The sequence below is a fragment of the Mytilus galloprovincialis genome, chromosome 13 (genome assembly GCF_965363235.1).
Source record: "Mytilus galloprovincialis chromosome 13, xbMytGall1.hap1.1, whole genome shotgun sequence".
In the NCBI taxonomy this organism is placed as follows: Eukaryota; Metazoa; Mollusca; class Bivalvia; order Mytilida; family Mytilidae; genus Mytilus; species Mytilus galloprovincialis.
Genome location: NC_134850.1, coordinates 22,644,996 through 22,667,708, shown reverse-complemented (window position 1 = coordinate 22,667,708; position 22,713 = coordinate 22,644,996). Strand labels below are relative to the sequence as shown.

Genomic DNA, 22,713 nt, shown 5'->3' with positions numbered 1-22,713 from the left:
CATGTTCCTATGAGACTGAAAAATGTTGTTTTTTTGTAAGATAAATAATAATTTTACCTGGCGTAGCCGTTTGTGAAGTGTATTTTGGCATTTCTTTCCGAAAAATGACTTGTTGATTGAAATAAAACGTCTTAAGCTTATTTGTAAACTTTTTCTGTTTTTCTCCGCAATTGACTATTAAAGAACAATCTATCTACTGTGTATTTGAAACATTTTGTGAAAATAGGAGAATTGGCAATTGTTACCTTTCATACCTATACTTTCATTGATAAAACATAACATGGACTCATCCAGTGTCCAGTTCGAAGGTCATTTTAGTTATTGTCACATTCATGCACGTTCTGATTTTAATAAATAGTCATGTATGTAAAGCATTAACAGTTTGAAGGTAAACTAGTAATAACTTAACCCAATCAAATTGCGTAATATTCAATATCAAACAATGACTGGTCCACATTATAATAAGTAATAGGGGTAAACTGAGTAGGGAGAAAATGTAAGATATTCAAAATTTATATTTTTGCAACAACGAATAAAAATTTGTCAACCAAAAGTTTTGCTATAATTTCATAAACATGTCGTTCTGTATTAGTACAGTTTTTGGATCTTTCATTTATGTATTTAAGGCCATACAAAGTTTGGGCTTCAAAAGTCCACATAATTATTGACTTTATAAGGAAAATTTGTCCTTTTAAAGCATAACATGTTTCCAAAACAATACGTTACTACAAAATAAAATCATTTCTCAAAACTCTGCAAAAATTTTCATTTCGATTGGTACAGAAGTATTCTCATAAAGTGCGTTGAAATAAACAGTGGTATAGCAAACATCGAATTCCCTCACATAATCTTGTTAGGCACTATAGTGCAAAATGTAGCAGGACTAAACAAGTCTTGTGTGAACACATATTACAGCTCTTTGCCTAAATAGATTTTAAGACGCACAATAAAAAAACACACCTGCAAATGCAGTTACCAATAGGATGACCATAACATGAACAATAAGGAAATAAAAGATAGCACATTTGGATACAGTATCAAATGTGAATGCTATACTATACTACTACAAACTCCCCGGCAGTTTCAGTTCCGATCCGCATACGGGTCCGAATACTACTCCACACTAATTGATGGAGTAAAGGAAAATAGTTCCGGAACGGAAACGATCACTGTCCGGAGTTAGATACTACTACTGTATATAACTAAGGAAGCGACAGATGTTGGTTTAGTTCCGTCGTTGATTAAGTTCCGTCGCTAAAGAAAAATTAGAAACCAGAAACTACACTCCTATCAGGTTCCATAAACTCTCATCATATACCTTAATTAATTATATTTAATTTCTGCATACCACTATATGTTTCCTTTGTCTTTTCGAAAATAAAATGTTGTTCTTTGACATAACTCAAACTTTCAAACTTTATTAATCAAACTCAGACGCAGTAACTGCGCTACAGGAGCATCACATATGTATAGTATATTATAATTACAGATGACAGAATGAGTATAGAAATTATCTTACATGTATATATTAAACTATATGATTTCAAGTCATTTGAACTTATACAAATGTATTATATATACAAAGTAAATATAGGTAGTAGCATTATCGTATATATATTATAATTATTAACACATATTTCAAAGGTGATACACAAGTTCATGCTTCAACTATGTTTTGAGTGTACTCGATTCGGTTACAGTACGTCACGCCACCACGTGTAAATAGAGTGTTGTGTAATGGAATGTAAATAAATATGTCATCCGAGTACTAGATCATGAGAGTACTCGATCGTAAAGTAATGTGACTTTTCAGTTTGACTCTATAAGAGTTTTACAATCTTTTGGAGGAACCATGATAGGTGAGTAAGAACTTGTGTATTACCAATATTCAACATTTTATTCAATTTTGACTCACTGGGTACATTAACAAAGTAACCCGTTATATATTTAGTTCGGATATCTTTCAATTCATTACAGCAGAAAATATAATGGAATTCGTTTCCAACAACTTGTTTACAGAGATTGCACAATCTTTCATTCCTTGGTATACCAGCCCAACGTCCCGTCTCTATCGGAAATTTGAGATTGCATGTTCTCAGTTTACATATATAGTTTCTATTTACAGGATTTAACCGTAAAAGATAATCTTCTAATTCAAACTCTGTCTTAAACTTAGAATAATATTCCCCGCGTGAAGAATTAGACACATCTGAAAACCACTTTTGTATAAATTGATCGTGCAATCTCTGTCTTACAACATTTTTTATAAATTCAGGATTTACATATTCTTGGTTATTCCATATTTCACTATAACCCGTTTCATCAAATATGGATTTAATATAATTAATCCAGAGCATACTTCTATTGCCATTTTCATTTAGTTTGAAAAGTAATTTGTACATTTTACCAGATAATTTGTCTGTATTTCCAACTAGTTTGTTCCAGAAACACAGCATTTTTAATTTTATCTGTATTTCTAAAGGGTATCGCCCAAGTTCTCCATACACCATTAAAGTAGGCGTACTTGATCTAATTCCTAAAATTTTCTTACAGAACTGTAAGTGTATTTTTTCTATAACGTTTTTATTTTCAAAACCCCAAATCTCAGATGAATATGTCAATATAGGAGACACCAATACATCAAAAAGTTTTAGTTGCAAATCTATAGGTATACTAATATTACGAATTTTCGTGTACAATGAGTATAGTGATTTCTGTGCTTGTTCCACAAGTTTTTTTCTTGCTTTACAAAAACTACCATTATAATTAAACAAAATTCCTAAATAGTTATAATCATCCTGCTGATATATTTTTTCACCAAATATTTCAAAATCATAGTCGACAGTACACTTTCTCTTAGAGAAAATTACAACTTCTGTTTTTGATACATTAACTTTGAGTTTCCATAAGTTACAATAATTTTCAAAAACATTAAGTGCTTGTTTTAATTCCTGTGGTGATTCTGCAAATATAACAGTATCGTCTGCATATAGTAATACAAATAGTTTCATATATATACCAAGGTTCTCAAAACTTAAAGAGCTTAGAGTGTCAAGACCGATTTCACAATTTTCAGACAGATATTCTTCTAAGTTGTTTAAATAAACAGCGAAAAGAAATGGAGATAAATTCTCCCCTTGTCTAACACCAATATCACATGTAAAAAATTCAGAGTATCTATCACCATCTTTGACACAAGATTTAATGTTATTATAGAATGAGTGGATCACTTTAAACATCTTCCCTTGGATGTTACTTTTAATTAATTTCTGCCACAACCCTGCCCTCCAAATTGTATCAAATGCTTTTTTAAAATCTATAAATGTGCAGAATAACTTTTTTTTCTTTGATAAAAATAGTGTAACCAAACAATAAATAATGAAAATATTATCCTGCGTAGAATATCCAGTTCGAAAACCTGCTTGTGATCCAGATATAAGACCCGCATCATCTGAAAAATTATTTAATCTTGTGTTAAAGATTGAAGTAAACACTTTACCTAGACATGACACTAGAGAAATCGCCCGGTAATTGTCGGGGTCCTTCGGGTCACCTTTATTTTTGTAAATAGCTTTAATAATTCCTAATGTCCATGTTTCAGGACTTTCACCACTATCAAATACTAAATTAAACAATTTATGGTAGTATAGTAAAAATTTGCACAAAGTTGTTTTCATGTATTCATTTACAATATCATCTATGCCTGGTGCTTTTGAATTTTTCAAATTTTTAATCGCTTTAACGATTTCATCCTCTGTTATTTCAGAGTTAAGAAGTTCAACGTCATTTTGAGAATAAATTTCTGAAAAATCATCCACACTGGCTTCTTCATTACTGTTATTCAAGTCTTTAAAATATTCATATAGGCGATCAAGTGTAATATTATTTTCATCAGAAGTTTGAAACTTTGAGAATCATGATTTCAATATACCCCAAAATTTTTTTGTATCAGTTTTAGAGGCATTCCGAAGTTGCGTCTCAAATTTCTTCAAATGTTCACTATAACATTTTTTCATTTCCTTCTTATACGCTCGACTCGATCTCGTGAGTATCTGGCCGTGTTCACACCAAACGCCATGTACACTAAACGTGTTTACAATTAGTTTAATATACTGGACATTGGTTTCACATTAAATTTGTTCACATCTATACACCTTGTTTAATTACCTGTACAAAAGATTTGTTCACACTTGTAAACTTTATGTCATTTAAATGTTCATTACGTAGAACCGAATGCAAAGTTTTCGGACAACTTTTCTAGCAGTAAGGGAACGACATTTGACTTCAAACGGGGGTGTGGGTCTCGATGGAAATATTTCGAACCCCAATTGGATAAAAAAAAAAAAGGTCCTACAGATGATACAAAAATATTCTAAACCAAAAGTTTCCCCATACATTATAGTGTTAAATGTTGAAAAAAAAATTGATTACCAGCATCGAAAAAAACCCGCAATAAAACGTTTGCGACGGAAAAAATCTGGCTCAGATAAATTAACAAAATACCCCTCCCCCTTTTTAAGTTAAGTGGTTGCTTCTTTGTGAAAGCCATTTTTACAATTTGCAGTAGTTTAAAAATAATAAAGATGTCGCGATTAAGCATTAGAAAACGTAGGCTGCAGCAGCGTGCTTACAGGCGAAGAATAAATATTTTTATTCTCATAAAGCCAATGCATTACATCGGTACAGAGATTGAAGGAGAAGAAGGAATGATATATTAGGGATCACTTTATTCCTATCTTTTCTGTTTGTTTCAAATGGTATTTCTTCTCCAAGGAGTATTTGGCAAAGGGAGGGGGTAATGGTTTTTTTTTTAGTTTTAAGGGTAATTTAACGGATCCGAGATACATATACTAGACAAACAATACATTTACCTCACACTTTTTAAGTAATGCATTTATGAGTGAATCGTTTTTTTTTTTGAGTAAAGACCAGTGACAAACATTTCTGTGCAAGTCAAGTCGATTCGGAAATACCTTAGTTTTCAAATGAATTATGTGTTCGGTAATGATGCTGCTTTGAGTCTTGACAAGGGCTTAATAAAGCTACGTTAAGTTTAAAAAAAATATATATCAAGTTTAGACAAATATTTCTGTAAAGAACTTTATTAATAATTGTTATAAATATCAATTTTATTCAAAAATTGTTTCTTCCTTAAATATGCACGGTGAAACTAATGTTTTAAATGCCTAGTTTTGTGTACACTTAATCTACACAAGGCCTACATCGAGTATCGACTGCATCTAGATAAAACATGTTTTACACTACATGTAAACATTGAATTGTATCAATGGGAACGTAATTATGTTTAGTTTACGTGTGAGTTACACTTACACAACACCGAGTTTAGGTCAATGTGAACACGGCCTCTGTTTGTTTACAGACGACTTTCGCAGATTATATTTTTTACGGTTAATATTAAACTGCTTTCGTTTTTCCTGACAACTTTTAGTATACCACGGCTTATTGTCAGGTTTCATTTTTTTTTCGAGTCGAGTTTTTAAAGCCAAAAACAGATTTTGCCGTGTTTCTAAGTATCTCACCAATTTTGCTCACCGCTTTATCAATAATATGTTTCACTTGATTGCCTTCACATTCATCGTTAAAAATAGAATCAAGTTCACCGAATGACAATTGGCTACTAAAAATAGCTTCGACAAACTCGTCCTGTTTGGCAGCATTCCATTTAATATAATTGGATTTACTACAAAGACCTACATTTTGTTTTGTAGTATTTTTCTTTACATTGGAATGCAAATACACACTTAGCCCACAATGTACATCTGAATATAGGGGATTGAAATCTAATACATCAAAAGATTTTACAGTTGGAAAACATTTGAGGATAATAAGAAATAATCTACAAGTGATACATCTTTACATGTCTTTTTACCAACTCGGAACAAATTGCCCCAAGAACCACCCCTCCCTCTTTTCCAAAGTTGAATAGACTTTGATCAATGACCTTGATCGACCTCGTCCAAACTATATTTGTGAGGCCCCTCATGGGGGGGTCCTAGTAATCACATAATCACCATTTTTTTGCCAATATAATCACATAATCATTAAATATTTGCTTATCTTTAGTAATCAAATAATCATAAACTAAAAATACAGTCCTAGGTAATCAAATAATCATGAAATATTTGGCTTAATAATCAAATAATCATTAAAAAAACGGCCAAGTAATCACATAATCAAAAACCCCATGAGGGCCCTCATTTGTCTAGAAAAAGACATTTTATTGCTAAGGCGCTCATCTCATGTGTCAACGATTGAACATAATAAGTTGATATATTGTCTTAACATAAAAGTACATGTCCAGGTTTTGAACCGGTCAGGTTACGCCAAATTGATTTTTGTTTGTTTGGATATTTTCCATTGAAATTTCTGATAGAAACAGGATTTTTTTCAAATATTTTCTCCGGTATTCTAAAAGAAAAACATTAAAATGCTGTCTTTTTCAATTTTGAAATACAAAAAAAAAAAAAAATAACACAAAACAAACGACCCCTCCCTTTCCCCCTTTCCAAAAAAGAGGCAAAATGATATATATCGGAGACCAAAATGACGTCAATGGCCATATACATATGTATGTCCGAACTTAAACTTCCAGACTAAACATATGTACACAAATGGACAATTGACGTCAATTAGTTACCGCAGGCAAAATGCTACAATATATTTTAATTTTGTAGGGAATGATTTTTTTTATTATTTAATTTTTTTGAAACTCAGCTTTTCAAAAAAAAATAGTTTGTTTCCGTTCAAAATTAGAAGAAAAATAAATTCAACATAGAGTTTCAAATCAAAATCATAGATCGGTGAATAGTAAGATTTACAGTAAATCAAATGAATTTATTTTACTTGGCCTATACATATAGTTATTGTTGACCATTGCCTCGAGATATTGTATAAGTTATTCTTTGTAATAGGTCACTTAAGGATTCTTCACATAAGTTTTATATAAAGAACAATATAGATATTCATTTTCAGTTTATATATTATATATAAAAAAAAAAATCTAATAAATTTCTATTTTTAGAAATTAAAATGTATGCAAATTGGTCAGTTGCCGAAAGATCCACAAGGGAATCGTAACTTACCAAAAATCCTTTGGTTGCCTCATTTAATAGTTGTTTTGTCTATTATAAAACAATAGGTTATTATTCTTGACAAAATTAGTATCTTGCGATAGAAATGGCTTTAATGGTGGTATCTTCAATTCTGATTTTTTCAATTTCCTGTGTTTTGGTTACCTGCTTTAGGATACCAGGTTTCGGTGGATCGACTGGTATGCATGGCTCGCCTGGTTTAACGGGTTTTCCGGGTTTAGCTCCACCAAGTAAGTATTGTTTTTTCGGTAATAAACTTTAAAACTATTAAGATATCAATTTATACTTTTTATTGACGATTGCTTCAATATCATACTTTTTTTTCATTACATGTGATGTACTTTGAATTTAGATAAATTGAATTTAGAATTATTTATTCGTTTTATTATTTCATCCGTATTTTTATTTTATTTTTGTATTCACCAAAAATACCTTATAAGTTTCATGTAGTTAATCTACATCATTTCGATTAATCATTCGCTTAGCTAAAAATTGTAAATCATTATTGAAAAAAAAACCGACAAAACTTGTATGTATCCGGACCAGAACTTTTTGAACATTCTATACAATTAACAGGGTTTTATCTTTCTATTTTGCTCCTTCAAGTACATGTATATCACTATATGCGAAATGTATTGTGTAATGTATAATATTAGCCGCTCTCTCCCAATCTTGAATTCGCAACTGCCATGGAAATGATTTTTCCTACGCCTTCACTAAAGTGTCAGTAAATCTCAAAGGGGTTTGAATTTTTGTTGACTCACAGCAGGTGTAAGAAAGTTAATCACTTTCATAATATCAAAAACAAATGACAAACTAAAAGTGAAATTTATGCAAGTACAGATCAGAACAGTTTATACAAGTACAGACGCAATTCATACAAGTACCGACGTAATTTATACAAGTACAGACGCAATTTATACAAGAACAGACACAATAAATACAAGTACAGACGAAATTTATACAAATACAGTCACAGTTCAGTTTTACAAGAACAGACACATAAATTTATATTACACTTAACTCTTAAAAACATGCAAATGTTATGCCCGACTACTGCTTGAATTGACAACCGTGTAAAATGAATAAGCATTATATATAGCTGACAAGGTGCGAATTCAGAATTTTGAGTCAAGTAGGGATCGTTGATAAAAAAAGAAGAATTGTGTGTTTCATAATAATTATAACAAATACCGAATTGAGAAGCTATAGGCGCGTAAATCACCATCCCGGTTTAATACCCTATCTGTAGATCTAGGGGGAAATCCTTAAAAAATCAACAAACCTTATTTACATGATGTTGAGGTTAAATGATGGTCTCCGATTTTGTTAAGCATGGAAACATCGCAGAAAATTTGGTAAACATTAAATAATAGAGACAAAAAGGCATACAATAAAAAAGAATTAGGCAATTGGCAAAATAAAATAAGAGTAGAGAAAAAAAGCAAAAAAAGACCATAATGCAGAAATGAGGAACCCTCGACAAGACCTTCATATTTTATGCAACTACTATTAGAATAATATGACATTGTTTATTTACTAATTTCGAACTTTGTGTATTCATTCTTTTATTCATTTATGTATTTATTTTTTGTTTATTTACTTCAAAATAATCCACAAGTTAACATATACTAGTAGTTAATTGTCTTTGCTCCAACTACTTTATGTCGCGTGCTTAGTGCATGGAGAAGCAACAAACTTTATTTTTAAACTCTTCGGTTGATACGAATTTGGAAATTCGTACACTCCTGCACTCAAGGCGTGCACACTGTCGCGAGACCACCGTCGTTAAAATTCTGTGGATTCTGATTTTGGTTGTACCAATTATTGTGGTTTGAGGAAAACTGGCATATTCTTGGATATTTAATTTCATGTTTTTAGAAATTCGGCACGCATTCCTTTAGAGTATTTGTAATTCGATGAATTTTTAAATTCTTGGTTATACTATACCCACTAGATTAAAAAAAAAAATGATATTCAACTAAAAAGACGTCCACTGTGTATTTTTTGTCATATTGGCAACATTACTTACTATTCTAACATTTTTTCTATTCCACAGCTTGTCAGACAATCCAAAGCAAACACTGTGCTAAATATGGATTCAATGTAACAACCTTTCCAAACTATCTTGGACATAATTCGGTGGAACTTGCAGATATAAATTTGGGCACCATACTCGAACAGATTAAATTTTGTACCATAGAACGAACACGGTCCCAATTGATAGCATGCGCAATACACGTTCCGATTTGCATTGAGGGCAAAAAAATACCACCTTGTATGGAAGATTGTAAAGGTAAGTCCAGTTAGAAAAAAACATCTAACTTCCAGTTGGGGGGGAGGGGGTGTTCTAAACATTATTCTGGTCTATTATGAATACGAATTCATAATTCACCAATACCTTATAGTGTTAAATTTTGAAATATTTGATTTGGGGAAAGGGAGAGGTGCTGCTGAGAATTAGGAATAAGAGAACCATATTTTGACACAAAAAAAGTCCTCTTAAATTACGTTAATTCTCATCGTTTAATTTTTTCAAGGAGAAAGTTGGATGCGCTGGGTGCGCTTGGTGCACTGCCGCCTGAATCCGCACATGTGATAATAACTACTGATCGGTATAAAAAAGCATCTTTGAATACTCACACAACTAGTTTAGCTCTGCTTCGTGTAATTTTTTATATGACCCAGAGTCAGTTCGAAACATTAAACTGATGCTAATAAGAACTATCTGAATAATATATTTGTTCACAGAATTGTATTATTGAACTGATCACATGTATTTTTGACACACCTACTTAAATGTATTGACTTTCCTTTTTAATACATATACACCAAGAGAAAAATTACTGATAGAATCGTATAACCTCAAAACGGAGGTTAAAATGTTTAGTAGAGTTGGCTTCCGTAGTTCATAGTAAGACATACTTACGAAACATGCAGTACAAATTATCAACAATAACTTAAATTTTAACTGTGCAACAGAAATAACTATATGAAGTTAAACATGTTCAAAGCATACAAATATATATATGTATGCATCTGAGCAAATATAAATGCAGATCATTTATTATACATGGAGCAGTGTGCAAATCCATCTTTTGACATTTCAGAAGTAATTACGACTTGTAAGGTAAACCAACTGCCAGGATTGCATATGGCTGAAACACTTTGTGGAATTTTCCCATCCAAAGTAACTGCAGGAAACGGTGGCTGTATAAGTATGCCATAGAGTGAAAGGTACGAGGTTTGTATGGAAATTAAACTATAATATTCTTGCTGATTTAGAATACAAGTAACATTAATTAAATCAATTCAATTATTTCTTGGATTTTTTTTTTCTCGCATTCTTGTAACTTTAATGAAGAAATAAGTTGTTTGTACATGTATACTGATTTGATAAAAAAAAAAAAAAAAGGGCGAAAGATACCGAATGTAAAACCAACATCACTCACAAGTCGCAAAGAAACCGAAGACATCATGACAAAATACGAAAAACAACGAAATAAAACAAACAGTTGCAAAACACTACCTTCCGTACGGTTTTATTGACAGGGAAGACCGAACCAATATAATGAACATATGCCATATTTCAGAACAATCGTAACTACTCGGCCTTTTTCGATAGATGTAGCGAGAATTGCCGAGTAGTAAGGATTGACTTAAGTGTTAAGCATTATAAAATTAGAAACAATTTGTCCAAGTCGACAATTTAAAATTGACTATTATACTATACATGTGCTTTACGATATTTATTTTTGTTGTAGGTTCATATACAGATTGGGATAATCGCAGCATTATAGTTGTATAAGTAATAAATTCATCAAGACAATATACCCATCCTGCATGTGGTTGATTAAACAAAAATGTTGTAGTGTTGATGCCATCTGTTTTTAAATCACGGATATCATGAAATTAGCTATTATAGAACTTTTTGATGGCCATTCAAGATCAACCTGTTAGAATAATGTCTACGATTATAAAATATAGACGATTTTGTTTCAAACTTTTGTTCCTTGTTTTAATTATAATTTATTAGGTTATGTTGAACTTGTCAAATGACCTTTGATATATGTCATAGTTTTTTGGTAATACAAGTAAGGTTACTGCAGACTGCTAACCTATCGGCATAATAAATTTATAGCAAATGATTCCGCTCAATTTGATGCGATGGTCCGTTTTCAATTTGCTGTGTATTACGTACATGGGGGGACATACACTCCCCCCCCCCCCCCCCCCCCCCATGCCGCTAAAGTTATATGTCGAGCAACACATAGCACGTTTATTTCAGAGACAGACAAATATGGATTATTATACAAAGGGACACAACTCTAACGACTTCACTACAAAACACATACGATCATACATGTATATATGCATATCATGTGATGTGGGAGCTTTGTATCCGTGTTGAAGCTTTACTTTGAATTTTGAGACGAACAACAGCTACACGAAAATTCAGTCCTCTTTTTTTATTCCCATTCTTAAAACAATTTAGTCCAGTATTAATCAATGTTTTTTTTTCTCTCTCTGATATCAATATTAATGTTTTTTTTCTCTAATTTGTTGATAATTGTTTCTTCTGAAAATTTTCGTCCTATTTATCGTTGGGCCCTTTGATACTCCAATATCTTACTCTTTTTTTTTGGTTATTGGTCATGTTGAAGACCCATCAAAGTGACTTGTTGATATAAGTTTCGTTCTTCGGTCTTGGGTGCTTACATGTAACTGTCTAATCTTTAAAACAAACCGAAATCTCGTATTGTATGTACAGTGCAACCTGTGTTATCCGACACATTTGGGGATCAGAGAAAATGTTGAAATAAACAGGATGTCGGAACACTCAGTTTTTTTTCTGCAAGGATAGGCATATTTTGGGACCATAAAAATGTGTCGGTTAAAGCAGGATGTTGCAATACTAAGGCGTCGGATTAGGCAGGTTACACTGTATATAATCTGTTCAATGGCAAACATTGATGGTGTGCATGTCTCAAATTAGCTGCTATAATTCAATGGATGTCGGTTGTTGCTATATATCTTATTTGCTTTTCGTTCTTTGTTTGTAAGTACATTAATAAGGTGTTAATTTTTCTTGTTTGAATTGTTTTACATTTGTCATTTCGGGGTCTTCTATAGCTGACTATGCGGTATGGGTTTTTCTAATTGGTGAAGGCTATACAGTCCGTAGTCTATGATCTATGACATTTGGTCTCTGTATGACGGAGAGTTGTCTCAATATCAACCATGCCACATCTTGTTTTTATCTACAACTACATAAATAAATACTTCTTCACTTCAATATGTTGAAGATTACAAGAAGATTATAACTAATGAAAAAGAATCATTCTGTTAAAAGAGTTTTATGAAAACGGGACGCCTTCCCTTCACGAGGCATTTGTTTTATGCATAGTTATACATCCAGCGTTGTTATACGGACAGTTAAATAATAATAAAAAAAAAAGAAGATGTGGTGTGATTGCCAATGAGACAACTGTCTACAAGAGACCAAAATGACACAGACATTAACAACTATAGGTCACCGTACGGCCTACAACAATGAGCAAAGCCCATACCGCATAGTCAGCTATAAAAGGCCCCGATAAGACAATGTAAAACAATTCAAACGAGAAAAACAAATGCCTTATTTATATAAAAAAAATGAACGAAAAACAAATATGCAACACATAAACAAATGACAACCACTGATTTACAGGCTTGGATGCCAGATATAAGTAGGCCATATGGGAACGAAAATTTAACTTCAAGAGGGTAGGGGATAGGTTTTGGTTTTTTTTTTCCAAAAAAAATGTTCTAATCGCCAAGTTGATGAAAACAAATATTCTGGTCAAGCAGACGACAAAAAAAAAATGTTCTGAATGTAAAATCCCCACATACTTTATAGTGTTAAATTTTGAAAAAGAATAAATAATTTGATAAGCGTCGAAAAAAAAAATTCTGATTAAGAAAAAAAACATATTTCCCTCCCCCTCCCCCTTTTGAAGTTGAAAAGGTTTTCTTCCAAAATACCATGGTTATGTTCAATACCACCAACCTATTCACTTAACACTTTCAAGCTGTAACATCTGACATATTCTAGCGGCAAATCATATCATCTTGTAAGAAGGAAGTCCCACCCCTCAGACTCTGTTATACTTGTTTTTGTCTTAATGAACTGGTTACAACGGGTTATGTCTATACCCATTTGACAATTCAACCGAATTAAAAAAAATATGGACTGATATTCTGACAGTGGTCTAATATTAAGACAACAAATAATTAACCAGTCATAACGATTGACGTATTACTGTCTATTTCTTTTCTCTCTTTCTTTTAGTTATTTGCGGTCTAATTCATTTCATTGTATTTTACCTTCTGGTTAGATCATATAACGAAACAATTAAGTAAGCACACATATTGCCTTTTTTCAGTTGTTATATCTAGTGTACGGTATGTTTTTGGGTCAACTTTGGAATTTATGAAGTCACGATTTTTCTTTCTCGTGAATTTAACATACTGTTCAAAAGGTATAGCGCAGTTTTTTCACGAGCAATCGAATCGAGACCAGACGTAACTGTGTATTTATACCGTGTGACTAAACTGACACAGCACGAGTCTTACTGCCCGTTATTGAAAAAGAATTTGCCCTGAGAAAAAACAAATACCACAGCCACAAAAGATATATGATCGGTGCCTATACAATAATCCAAAACTCTACCCATTAAATTAGGACACAAATACACGAACCAAATAATAAATGAGTTTGAATTCAAATTTACAAATAGGGTCAGCATTTCTTTCTGTACTCGTAGTATCGCTTGTGCCAAGTAGAATCACCGTTTTCGGTGAACCAAAAAAGTGAAAATAAAAAAAAACAAAAAAACACGCATTGCATTAAAACCAAAAACGTACAAAGAACCGTAGCAAATCTGACGATAGTACACGTACTTTTAAAAGTATCGGAATCTCGAAATAATTTATATAACATAGAGACAAAACAGGTTCCTTCTATAGCTGACTATGCGGTATGGGTTTTGCTCATTGTTTACATTGGTCGCTTTTGGAGATTTGTCTCATTGGCAACCATACCACAAATTCTTATTTTTATATCTAAAACTATACAATGAAAATTATTAAAAAAATAATCATGTCATTATATTTCCGAAAGGTTGTGTTCTATAGAATTCTGAAATCGATACAATTTTCTGCATAACAATATGAATTTCCTAAGTCAGTAGGCTGTAATACAGTTATTTACGTTGGTTGCTGTATGTCGCATTGTGTTAGCACAAATCAAACATTTAAGCTTCATAAATTAATTAATTCATAGTTGACATACCAGACTCTTTTATAGCTTAATTATATTACTATACGCATACGGTATATGTTTGGCTCATTGTTGAAGGGTGTACTTGTATTCGTTTATAGCTTTATTATGTTACTATACGCATACGGTATAGGTTTAGATCATTGTTGAAGGATGTTCGTTTACATTACCGGTCTTCGGTCTTAGATGGATAGTTATCACATAAGCAACCATACCACATCTCCTTTTTCTTAATCATCTAGGATCGAATAAACATGAAGGAACGGCAACTTTATAGTTGATGTAAATTTTGATTATTCATTATTTCAAAATTGAAATTAAACTGTAATGTTCATAGCCTGACTAGTACCTAAACATTTGCAACTGTCAGATATAAATTGTGTTCAAACAGATGCGGTAATGGAATGAGATCCAAAATTAAGGGCATACGATACAGTTACAGGGGAGGTAATGACGTTGCTAACGTAAATTGTTATTTTCGCGACGTCAAACGGTGACTTATTGGGAAAAGATGCAGTTTTCGGCTAATTTTTAGCATTCATACTGATTTAACTTGAAAACGAGTTCATGGACCCCCCTTTTTTTAAATGACATTTGGTTTGATTACGTAAGAAGATTATGTGTACCAATTTTCATGAAAACGTAAATAGTGCAATTTTTTAAAATTTGATAAATATACAGCCAAAAATTACGTTTTTTTCCTACATTCATGATCATTTGATAAATTTGAGTTATTTGTAAAAATAAAATGTACAAATTTATGCAATATTTATATAACACACGAATTACAAATAATTTAACAAAAAACAGATCGTGTTTATCTTTTAAAACAAAAAAGTTATGTCTTTCTATCGAAAGGAAAAATATGTCCACAAATCCGTATTTTGAGGAAATATCTGAAATTTGAACCTCAATTTACTCAAAAAGTAGCACATGAAGGTATAATTTTTATAACATATTTGATTTGATCAGGTTTAAAATAGCCTATATGCAAATTTTCATCAACTTGTAAATACAGGATCAAAACTGTATCGTATGCCCTTAAGTTACGCTCGATAACAAAAGAATCGGTCAAATACACATGATGTTTGGGAACATCAATCAAAACATATTGACTAGAAACAGCACCAGTAATACTCGTTAGACTGCTTTTACTCTTATAGAAATTAGCCTGGGAACAAGGGTTCAAACTTGACTTTAATACGCGTATGTTCTGAAGAAGAGACTCAGCCTACACAAACTGCTATGTTGAAGATCTTACATAGCCCAAAAAATGATTCAAACCTCATCCTTTTATCTTTGGAGGATAGTTGTCTGAATCCTCTAAAATCTCTGCTCATTGTTAATGCAATAAAACTTGCTTTATGCTTATTATTTTGGTTTTTCTACATTTGATTTGAAATAAAATTAGATGTATGAACATTAACTTTGAAGTAAAAAAACTCAACTACAAGAGAGTCGAAGATACCAAAGGGACATTCAAACTCATAATTAAACTGACAACGACTTGGCTAAAACAGACAAACAACTGTTCACGAAACACTACATGTACGTAGAAAACTAAAGACTGAGCAACACGAACACCACCAAAAAATCGGGGATGATGTCAGGTGCTCCGGAAAGGTAAAACGATAAGGATATGCCAAATGTGGAATAAAAACGTATCAGAATTCCTCAACTGCAAATTCGGAACTTCACCGTATCAGTGTACTCATGTAATATTCGAAGCACTCACTGTCTTCATTGCAGACTATATCCCTTGTGACTTTCTTTCCAGCAACACCTGTACAAACCCAGTAGTAACAAAATAAACATGATACAATTTTTTTATGATGTTCGTTTTAAACAAAACGAAATATATAAAGTGTAAAACAAACATTTGTTTGACTTATGCTAATTGCAAACTGGTCACATATGCAATAAAGTAAGAAAGTCAACACAAACAATCGCTGCAAATTTTCAATCAGATCGAAATCGCCTAGCTGCTACTAAAATAGCACTCTGGTTTTACATTATGTAACTCATCATCCTTCAAATTGTAATGCAAACCAATAGCCAAGTAAGTTTATTATTATTATATATTTAACTTTTATCAAGCAAGAGTTTGCTTAATATGCAAATTTAGTTGTAACTTGTTGCAGTTTTAGTAAAAAGCAACTATAAAATGTTTTGTCCGAGTAGAACTTCTGTTTTTAATGCCGATTGGTTGAATGGGTTGTAAGATACCTACACAGTAATGTTCGTCTTTAAACTATTCCTTTTATCCACTTAAGAAGTCTAGTGTTAACTAGACTTATTCACGCGGCGTAATTTCGAAATTACTTGAACCCAAAAATTGTCCTAAAAACGAACCGACAAAATCAAGGTAAAAAAAGAAATGAAAAACAACCAATAGACATAAAGTATACAAAACACAACGTAGAAAAGTGACTGATCATCAACAACCTCACCAAAAACTGGAGGTGATTTCCGGGGCTCCGGAAGGGTAAGCAAATCCAGCTCCATATGTTTCACCTGTCTATTTGCTCTCATGGAAGTCCAATTTCGGCGATAAGTCTTAATAGCTAGGTCACACTAGGTTACGACAGTGTAAATTCAACATATCAATGATGTGTTGCTTGAAAATTACGTATTCTTATCTTAAATGGTTTCTTACTTAGGACAGGGACATAAACCAATACAAGGTCTAGTATTTAGTAGTTTTAACATCTATTTATATCGTCGATAGATTTTTGAAATCATACAATGAACAATGCACGATACAGAAGACGCATAAAGAAATTATAGAAATAAAGGACCCCCTTTACATTCCAACCCGTCATCTATACATGGATAAACATTTGTCATTAAATAAAGGACCCCTTTACATTCCAAACCGTCATCTATACATGGATAAACATTTGTCATTAAAACAATCGACCTACGGAATTATGTATCTGTTTCGTTATCTATGGTCTATTTCATTAGGTTACTGATATCTTTGTTTTAAATAATTATTTATTGTAATTTTAGTCGTTGCTATTTTTCATTAATGTATGCTCCACTATTTCTTTTATTATCTATATAATCTGTAGATTAGATCTTTAATAGATCATATTAGAGTCGTAGCGGGTTTACTTCAAAAAAAAAAAAAAAAAAAAAAAACATACATTCGAAGGAAGGTTTTAGGAATTATCCTATTAAAAAACTTTATGCAAAGAAATGTAGGAAATCTTTACCATTACAGTATATATGCTCATCTCACATCAGTATACAGATAATATAGGAAATTGCCATTATTTACCTCAATAGAAACATTTGAATTTGATATTGCCCCTTAATGTCCCCATGTTGCATTTTAACATGTGACCATTCATAGTAATATATTGACTTAAACCCGATTTGCATTCGCATTTGTTAATCCAACGTTGCTTGGTAGACATGGAAAAAATAATGAAATTTTTACTGTTGATAATATTTTACGAAGCAATTCCATGTCTTGGACAGATGGGTGGAGGCGATGACGCAAAGACTCTTGTCACTAACTTGTTTTCAAGTTATAGTACTATGGTCCGACCAAACAAGGATTATTCGAAACCGATGAACATTGATCTAGACATGATCCTTGTTGGAATTAATGGTTTAGATGAAGTTGAGGGTAAATTAACAACAACTGGCTACCTGTCTGTTAGATGGACTGACGAATATTTAGTATGGGACAATGATATCATGCAACTGTATATTCCTCAAGATAGAATATGGAAACCAGATTTGACACTTAAAAACGGCTTTACAAAATTGACCACACTTGGGTCCGATTTTATCCTAGTCCAGATTATGCAAATGGGACTTGTATGGTGGCTGCCGTTCGAGGTTTTCGAATCTAAATGTACGATTGACATTACTCACTTTCCTTTTGATCAACAAACTTGCGACCTGGTTTTTGTTGTTTGGTCATACTTCATAGATGACGTGAATGTTACAAAAGGTAACAACGGAATTGAAACAGAAGATATGGAAGAAAGTGCACAATGGAGCATAGTTTCCACTTCCGCAAAAGAGGATAAAGAAGGAACAGAGTCAAAGGTCACATTTACACTTACACTACAACGGAGCTCTGGGTATTATATTTTTAACATTATTATCCCAGTAATATTTCTAGGACTTCTGAATGTTTTTACTTATGTCCTCCCAGCGGACAGTGGAGAAAAGATGGGTTACGCAATGACGGTTTTCTTATCATTTGCCGTTTTTTTGACAATCGTAAGTTCGGAATTACCCAAATCGTCCGGATCCTATTTCGGATATTATCTGATGGCCTTACTCGGATTTGGTGTAATAACTGTTTGTTGTACGGCACTTGAGCTCCGCCTGCATCACAATAAGCACAAGGTGCCTGGTTGGGTTGAAAAAATGTTGAGATGCTGCTGTTGTTGTTGCAAAGACAACCGCGTCAATGATTTGGGAAACACAAAGAGGAAAAAAGACGTGACCTGGTCCGATGTTACCTCTTTTATAGACTTTGTAATGTTTTGGATTTTGTTTATATCATTTATAGTTTTAACTATTATTGTTATGATCGTTTTGAAGCTAAGGATTAAAATATCATTTTGATTTGAAAAATATTTCCTAACAATTTAGTGGAATCATTTTTTTTTTCGTTGAATATTTAATTTCGTGGTTCACCTGTACTAACGAAATCCACGAAAAGTGGTATCCCACGAATAATAATGAATCCATAGTATCTACTTTGTTTGTGTAGCGAGGGAAACAAATATGTCCTGGCCCAAAGATTGCAATCGCAATCTAATTTACTTACAATTTTTGTATATACATTTCGACCTACATAAATATATTTGATATAGTAGACGTTTATATGATTTCTACGAAATACTAAGGATTTTCTCATCCCGGGCATAGATTACCTCAGCCTTATTTGGCACAACTTTGGGATTTTCAGGGTCCTCAATACTTTTCAACTTAAATTTGTACTTGTTTGGTTTACTATTTATTTTGGTCTATGCGTCACTAATGCGTCTTATGTAGACGAAACGCGCGGCTGGCGTACTAAACTATAAGCCCTCTACCTTTGATAACTATATAAACATAGTTGCATATAAATGTATTTATCTTGACATTTATCGAACCAATCTTATTAAAATACATCGCATACATACTTCAACTTTAAAGAGTATTCTTGCGAGCTATGGAACGGATGCTGTGTTAGAGATTCTGAAAAATATTTAGCGCTTGCAGCTTGCGGCAGCCAGAAATATCACTGGTCTGCGCGCGCAATTTGCAAGCAAAGAATATCTACTTTATGAAACTGGATAGGAAAATTTGAATTCTAGAAGAAATAGACGTAAATTATATTTATTTTAAAAAATACATAAAAATAATATTCCAAAATATCTTATGGATTGTTTCTCATATTATGCAGATAATAATTAATGTAATACTAGAAACCGCTCGCACTATAGAGTACCATGATGTAGATTGGACATATAGATGGGACATATTTTCTAACTATTTCCCCTTCCTCAATTGGTGCATGTAATGTATTGCTGTTCGACATAGGATCAATTTAAACAATTCCAAATCTCAAAAATACAATCCTGCGAAATGATATTTTTTTTTGGTACCTAAATATAAACTTATTGGAAAAAGGAGGGATATATTTTTCATACAAATTTACGACACAGGCGTAGTCCTTTAAAAGCTGATTTATACAAAGTTAATTTAGTAAATGCCCCAAGTTATGAATGTGGGTGTCCATTGTACATAATCATCATAAATCCGCTTTTTGAAAATATCCAACGCTTAGTTGCTATATCCATAGATCATATTTTAGTTGGAACAGACGAAATTAGAGTTAAACAGAAAACAATGCAATTCAGATATATTCATAATTATATACTCCATACAAAATGATTCTGTGATTAAAATTGCTGTATCTTTAAATGTACTCGTATCTAACTGTTACTGTTTAAAATGATATATTCATTGTATATAATATTATTTATTATTGTACTTGAAAAATGAAAACAACACGTTTAATAATTACATGCGTTGTATGCGCTTTTGTGGATTTACCTTCATCAGGAACACTCAAAGCCGAAGATTTGAAAACCATTATATAACTTCTGTCATCTTGATTTTTTTGTATCTTGAATTTATTTGGAGATTATGTGAAGTTGTTATGAATTGTATCCAGTACTATTATTTTTTAGACAATAAAATTTGTTAAAATAATCTTAACATTTTTTAATTCGTCGATGACTTTTTGAATTTATAGAATGCACGATGCAATAGAAGTAGCAGAAATATTAAACTACAGGCATAAAATGCAGACTTGAGATTTAGTGTGTGCTTAAATATAAACAATAGAAAATATTTGGCGATACTTATAAAGAATAGAGTCAAATGGCTAGAAGGTTAAAGAACACACATGTGAAAGAACACTACTTTCTCCAATTCAGACCGTTATCTATATATAGTTAAACATTTGTCAGTAAAACAATCGAATAACGTGATTATGTATTTGTTTCGTTATTTATAGTCTAATTCATTAGGTTAAATGACTTTTTATCGTAATCTTAGTCGTTGCTATATTCTAATAATGTATGCACCACTATTTCTTTTATTATCTATACAGATCGAATATACTTGATCCTACTAATGGTAGCGTGTTCACTTACAAAAAAAAAGAGACACAAAACTTGCGAGGGAAGATTTAAGGAAATATCCTTTAAACATGTTTGAATAATTTTTGCAAAGGAATGTAGGAAAAAATTAACTTTTATATATACTCACCTCTAATCAGTTTATAAATACTATATGAGATTGCCATTATTAACCTCATTAATAAAAAATAACAAAAATAGATTTTCCCTTAATGGCACCAGGTTGTATTTTAACATGTGACTTTTAATATTTTAACAGTGACTTACACCCAATTTGCACAAGCATTTGTTAATCCGACGTTACTCTGTAGACATGAACAAGATATTAAGAATTGCACTATTACTTATATCTTTCGACGCAATTCCATGTCTTGGACAGGCGATCGGTGGCGGAGATGCCGCCCAGGCTCTTGTCACGAGCCTATTTTCAAATTACAGTACAATAGTTCGACCAAACAAGGATTATACGAAACCGATGAACGTTGATCTAGACATGATCCTTGTTGGTATAAACGGTTTAGATGAAGTTGAGGGTAAATTAACAACAACTGGTTACCTGTCCGTTAGATGGATAGACGAATATTTAACATGGGACACTGCTGAAGTCATGCAACTGTACATTCCTCAAGATAGAATATGGAAACCAGATTTGACACTTAAAAACGGCTTTACAAAATTGACTACACTTGGGTCCGACTTTATCTTAGCCCAGATTATGAATGGAGCTGTATTTTGGCAGCCGTTCGAGGTTTTCGAATCTAAATGTACGATTGACATTACTCACTTTCCTTTTGATCAACAAACGTGCGAACTTGTTTTTGTTGTTTGGTCATACTTCATAGATGACGTCAATGTTACAAAAGGTAACAACGGAATTGAAATAGAAGATATGGAAGAAAGTGCACAATGGAGCATAATTTCAACTTCTGCAAAAGAGGATAAAGAAGGAACAGAGTCAAAGGTCACATTTACACTTACACTACAACGGAGCTCTGGGTATTATATTTTTAACATTATTATCCCAGTAATATTTCTAGGACTTCTGAATGTGTTTACATATGTCCTCCCAGCGGACAGTGGAGAAAAGATGGGTTACGCAATGACGGTTTTCTTGTCATTTTCTGTTTTTCTGACAATCGTTAGTTCTGAATTACCCAAATCGTCCGGATCGTATTTCGGATATTATTTGATGGCCTTACTCGGATTTGGTGTAATAACAGTTTGTGTTACGGCATTTGAGCTCCGCATGCATCATTGGCAGAGCAAGGTGCCAAGTTGGGTTAAAACAATTATTCGATGTGCATGTTGCTGTTGTTGCTGCGAAGACAACCGTGTTGATGATGTGGAAAATAAAAAGAAGACAAAGAAGGTGACTTGGCCTGATGTTACCGCTTTTATAGATTTTGTTATGTTTTGGATTTTGTTTATATCATTTATTGCTTTAACAGGAGTAGTAATGGTTATTTTAAAACTTAGGATTAAAATGCCATTTTGATTTCTTTGATTTTTTTTATAATCTTTTCTAAAATTTTAGTTGGTCTACTTCAATAGTTTAGCGAGAGAACAAAAATATATCATGTCCCGTCATGAAAATTGTGATGGCATTCCAAATGAATAA

General features: G+C 32.4%; 2 protein-coding genes and 1 long non-coding RNA gene across 4 annotated transcripts; all 3 read left to right on the top strand.

Moving 5' to 3' along the window:
* The first annotated feature begins 7,171 nt into the window (after positions 1-7,171).
* LOC143056695 (uncharacterized) lies at positions 7,172-11,115 on the top strand. 2 transcript variants are annotated; one of them, XR_012972464.1, is made up of 4 exons: positions 7,172-7,342; positions 9,172-9,408; positions 10,223-10,349; positions 10,877-11,115. It is a non-coding gene; the product is annotated as an uncharacterized LOC143056695 (long non-coding RNA). The 2 variants fall into 2 exon arrangements; XR_012972465.1 differs by having other exon boundaries at positions 10,223-10,356.
* Positions 11,116-17,823: 6,708 nt separating this feature from the next.
* LOC143056747 (neuronal acetylcholine receptor subunit alpha-10-like) lies at positions 17,824-20,664 on the top strand. Its single transcript, XM_076229897.1, has one exon. The coding sequence runs from the start codon at positions 17,854-17,856 to the stop codon at positions 19,024-19,026; it is 1,173 nt and encodes a 390-aa protein (XP_076086012.1). The 5' UTR covers positions 17,824-17,853; the 3' UTR covers positions 19,027-20,664.
* Positions 20,665-21,382: 718 nt separating this feature from the next.
* On the top strand, positions 21,383-22,594 carry LOC143056257 (neuronal acetylcholine receptor subunit alpha-9-I-like). Its single transcript, XM_076229346.1, has one exon. It carries the CDS (start codon positions 21,409-21,411, stop codon positions 22,588-22,590), a length of 1,182 nt encoding a protein of 393 aa, XP_076085461.1. The 5' UTR covers positions 21,383-21,408; the 3' UTR covers positions 22,591-22,594.
* Positions 22,595-22,713: the final 119 nt, after the last annotated feature.

Bases quoted from the DNA above. Each gene is read 5' to 3' on its own strand.
- LOC143056747 (XM_076229897.1), top strand. From the start codon at position 17,854: ATGGAAAAAATAATGAAATTTTTACTGTTGATAATATTTTACGAAGCA.
- LOC143056257 (XM_076229346.1), top strand. From the start codon at position 21,409: ATGAACAAGATATTAAGAATTGCACTATTACTTATATCTTTCGACGCA.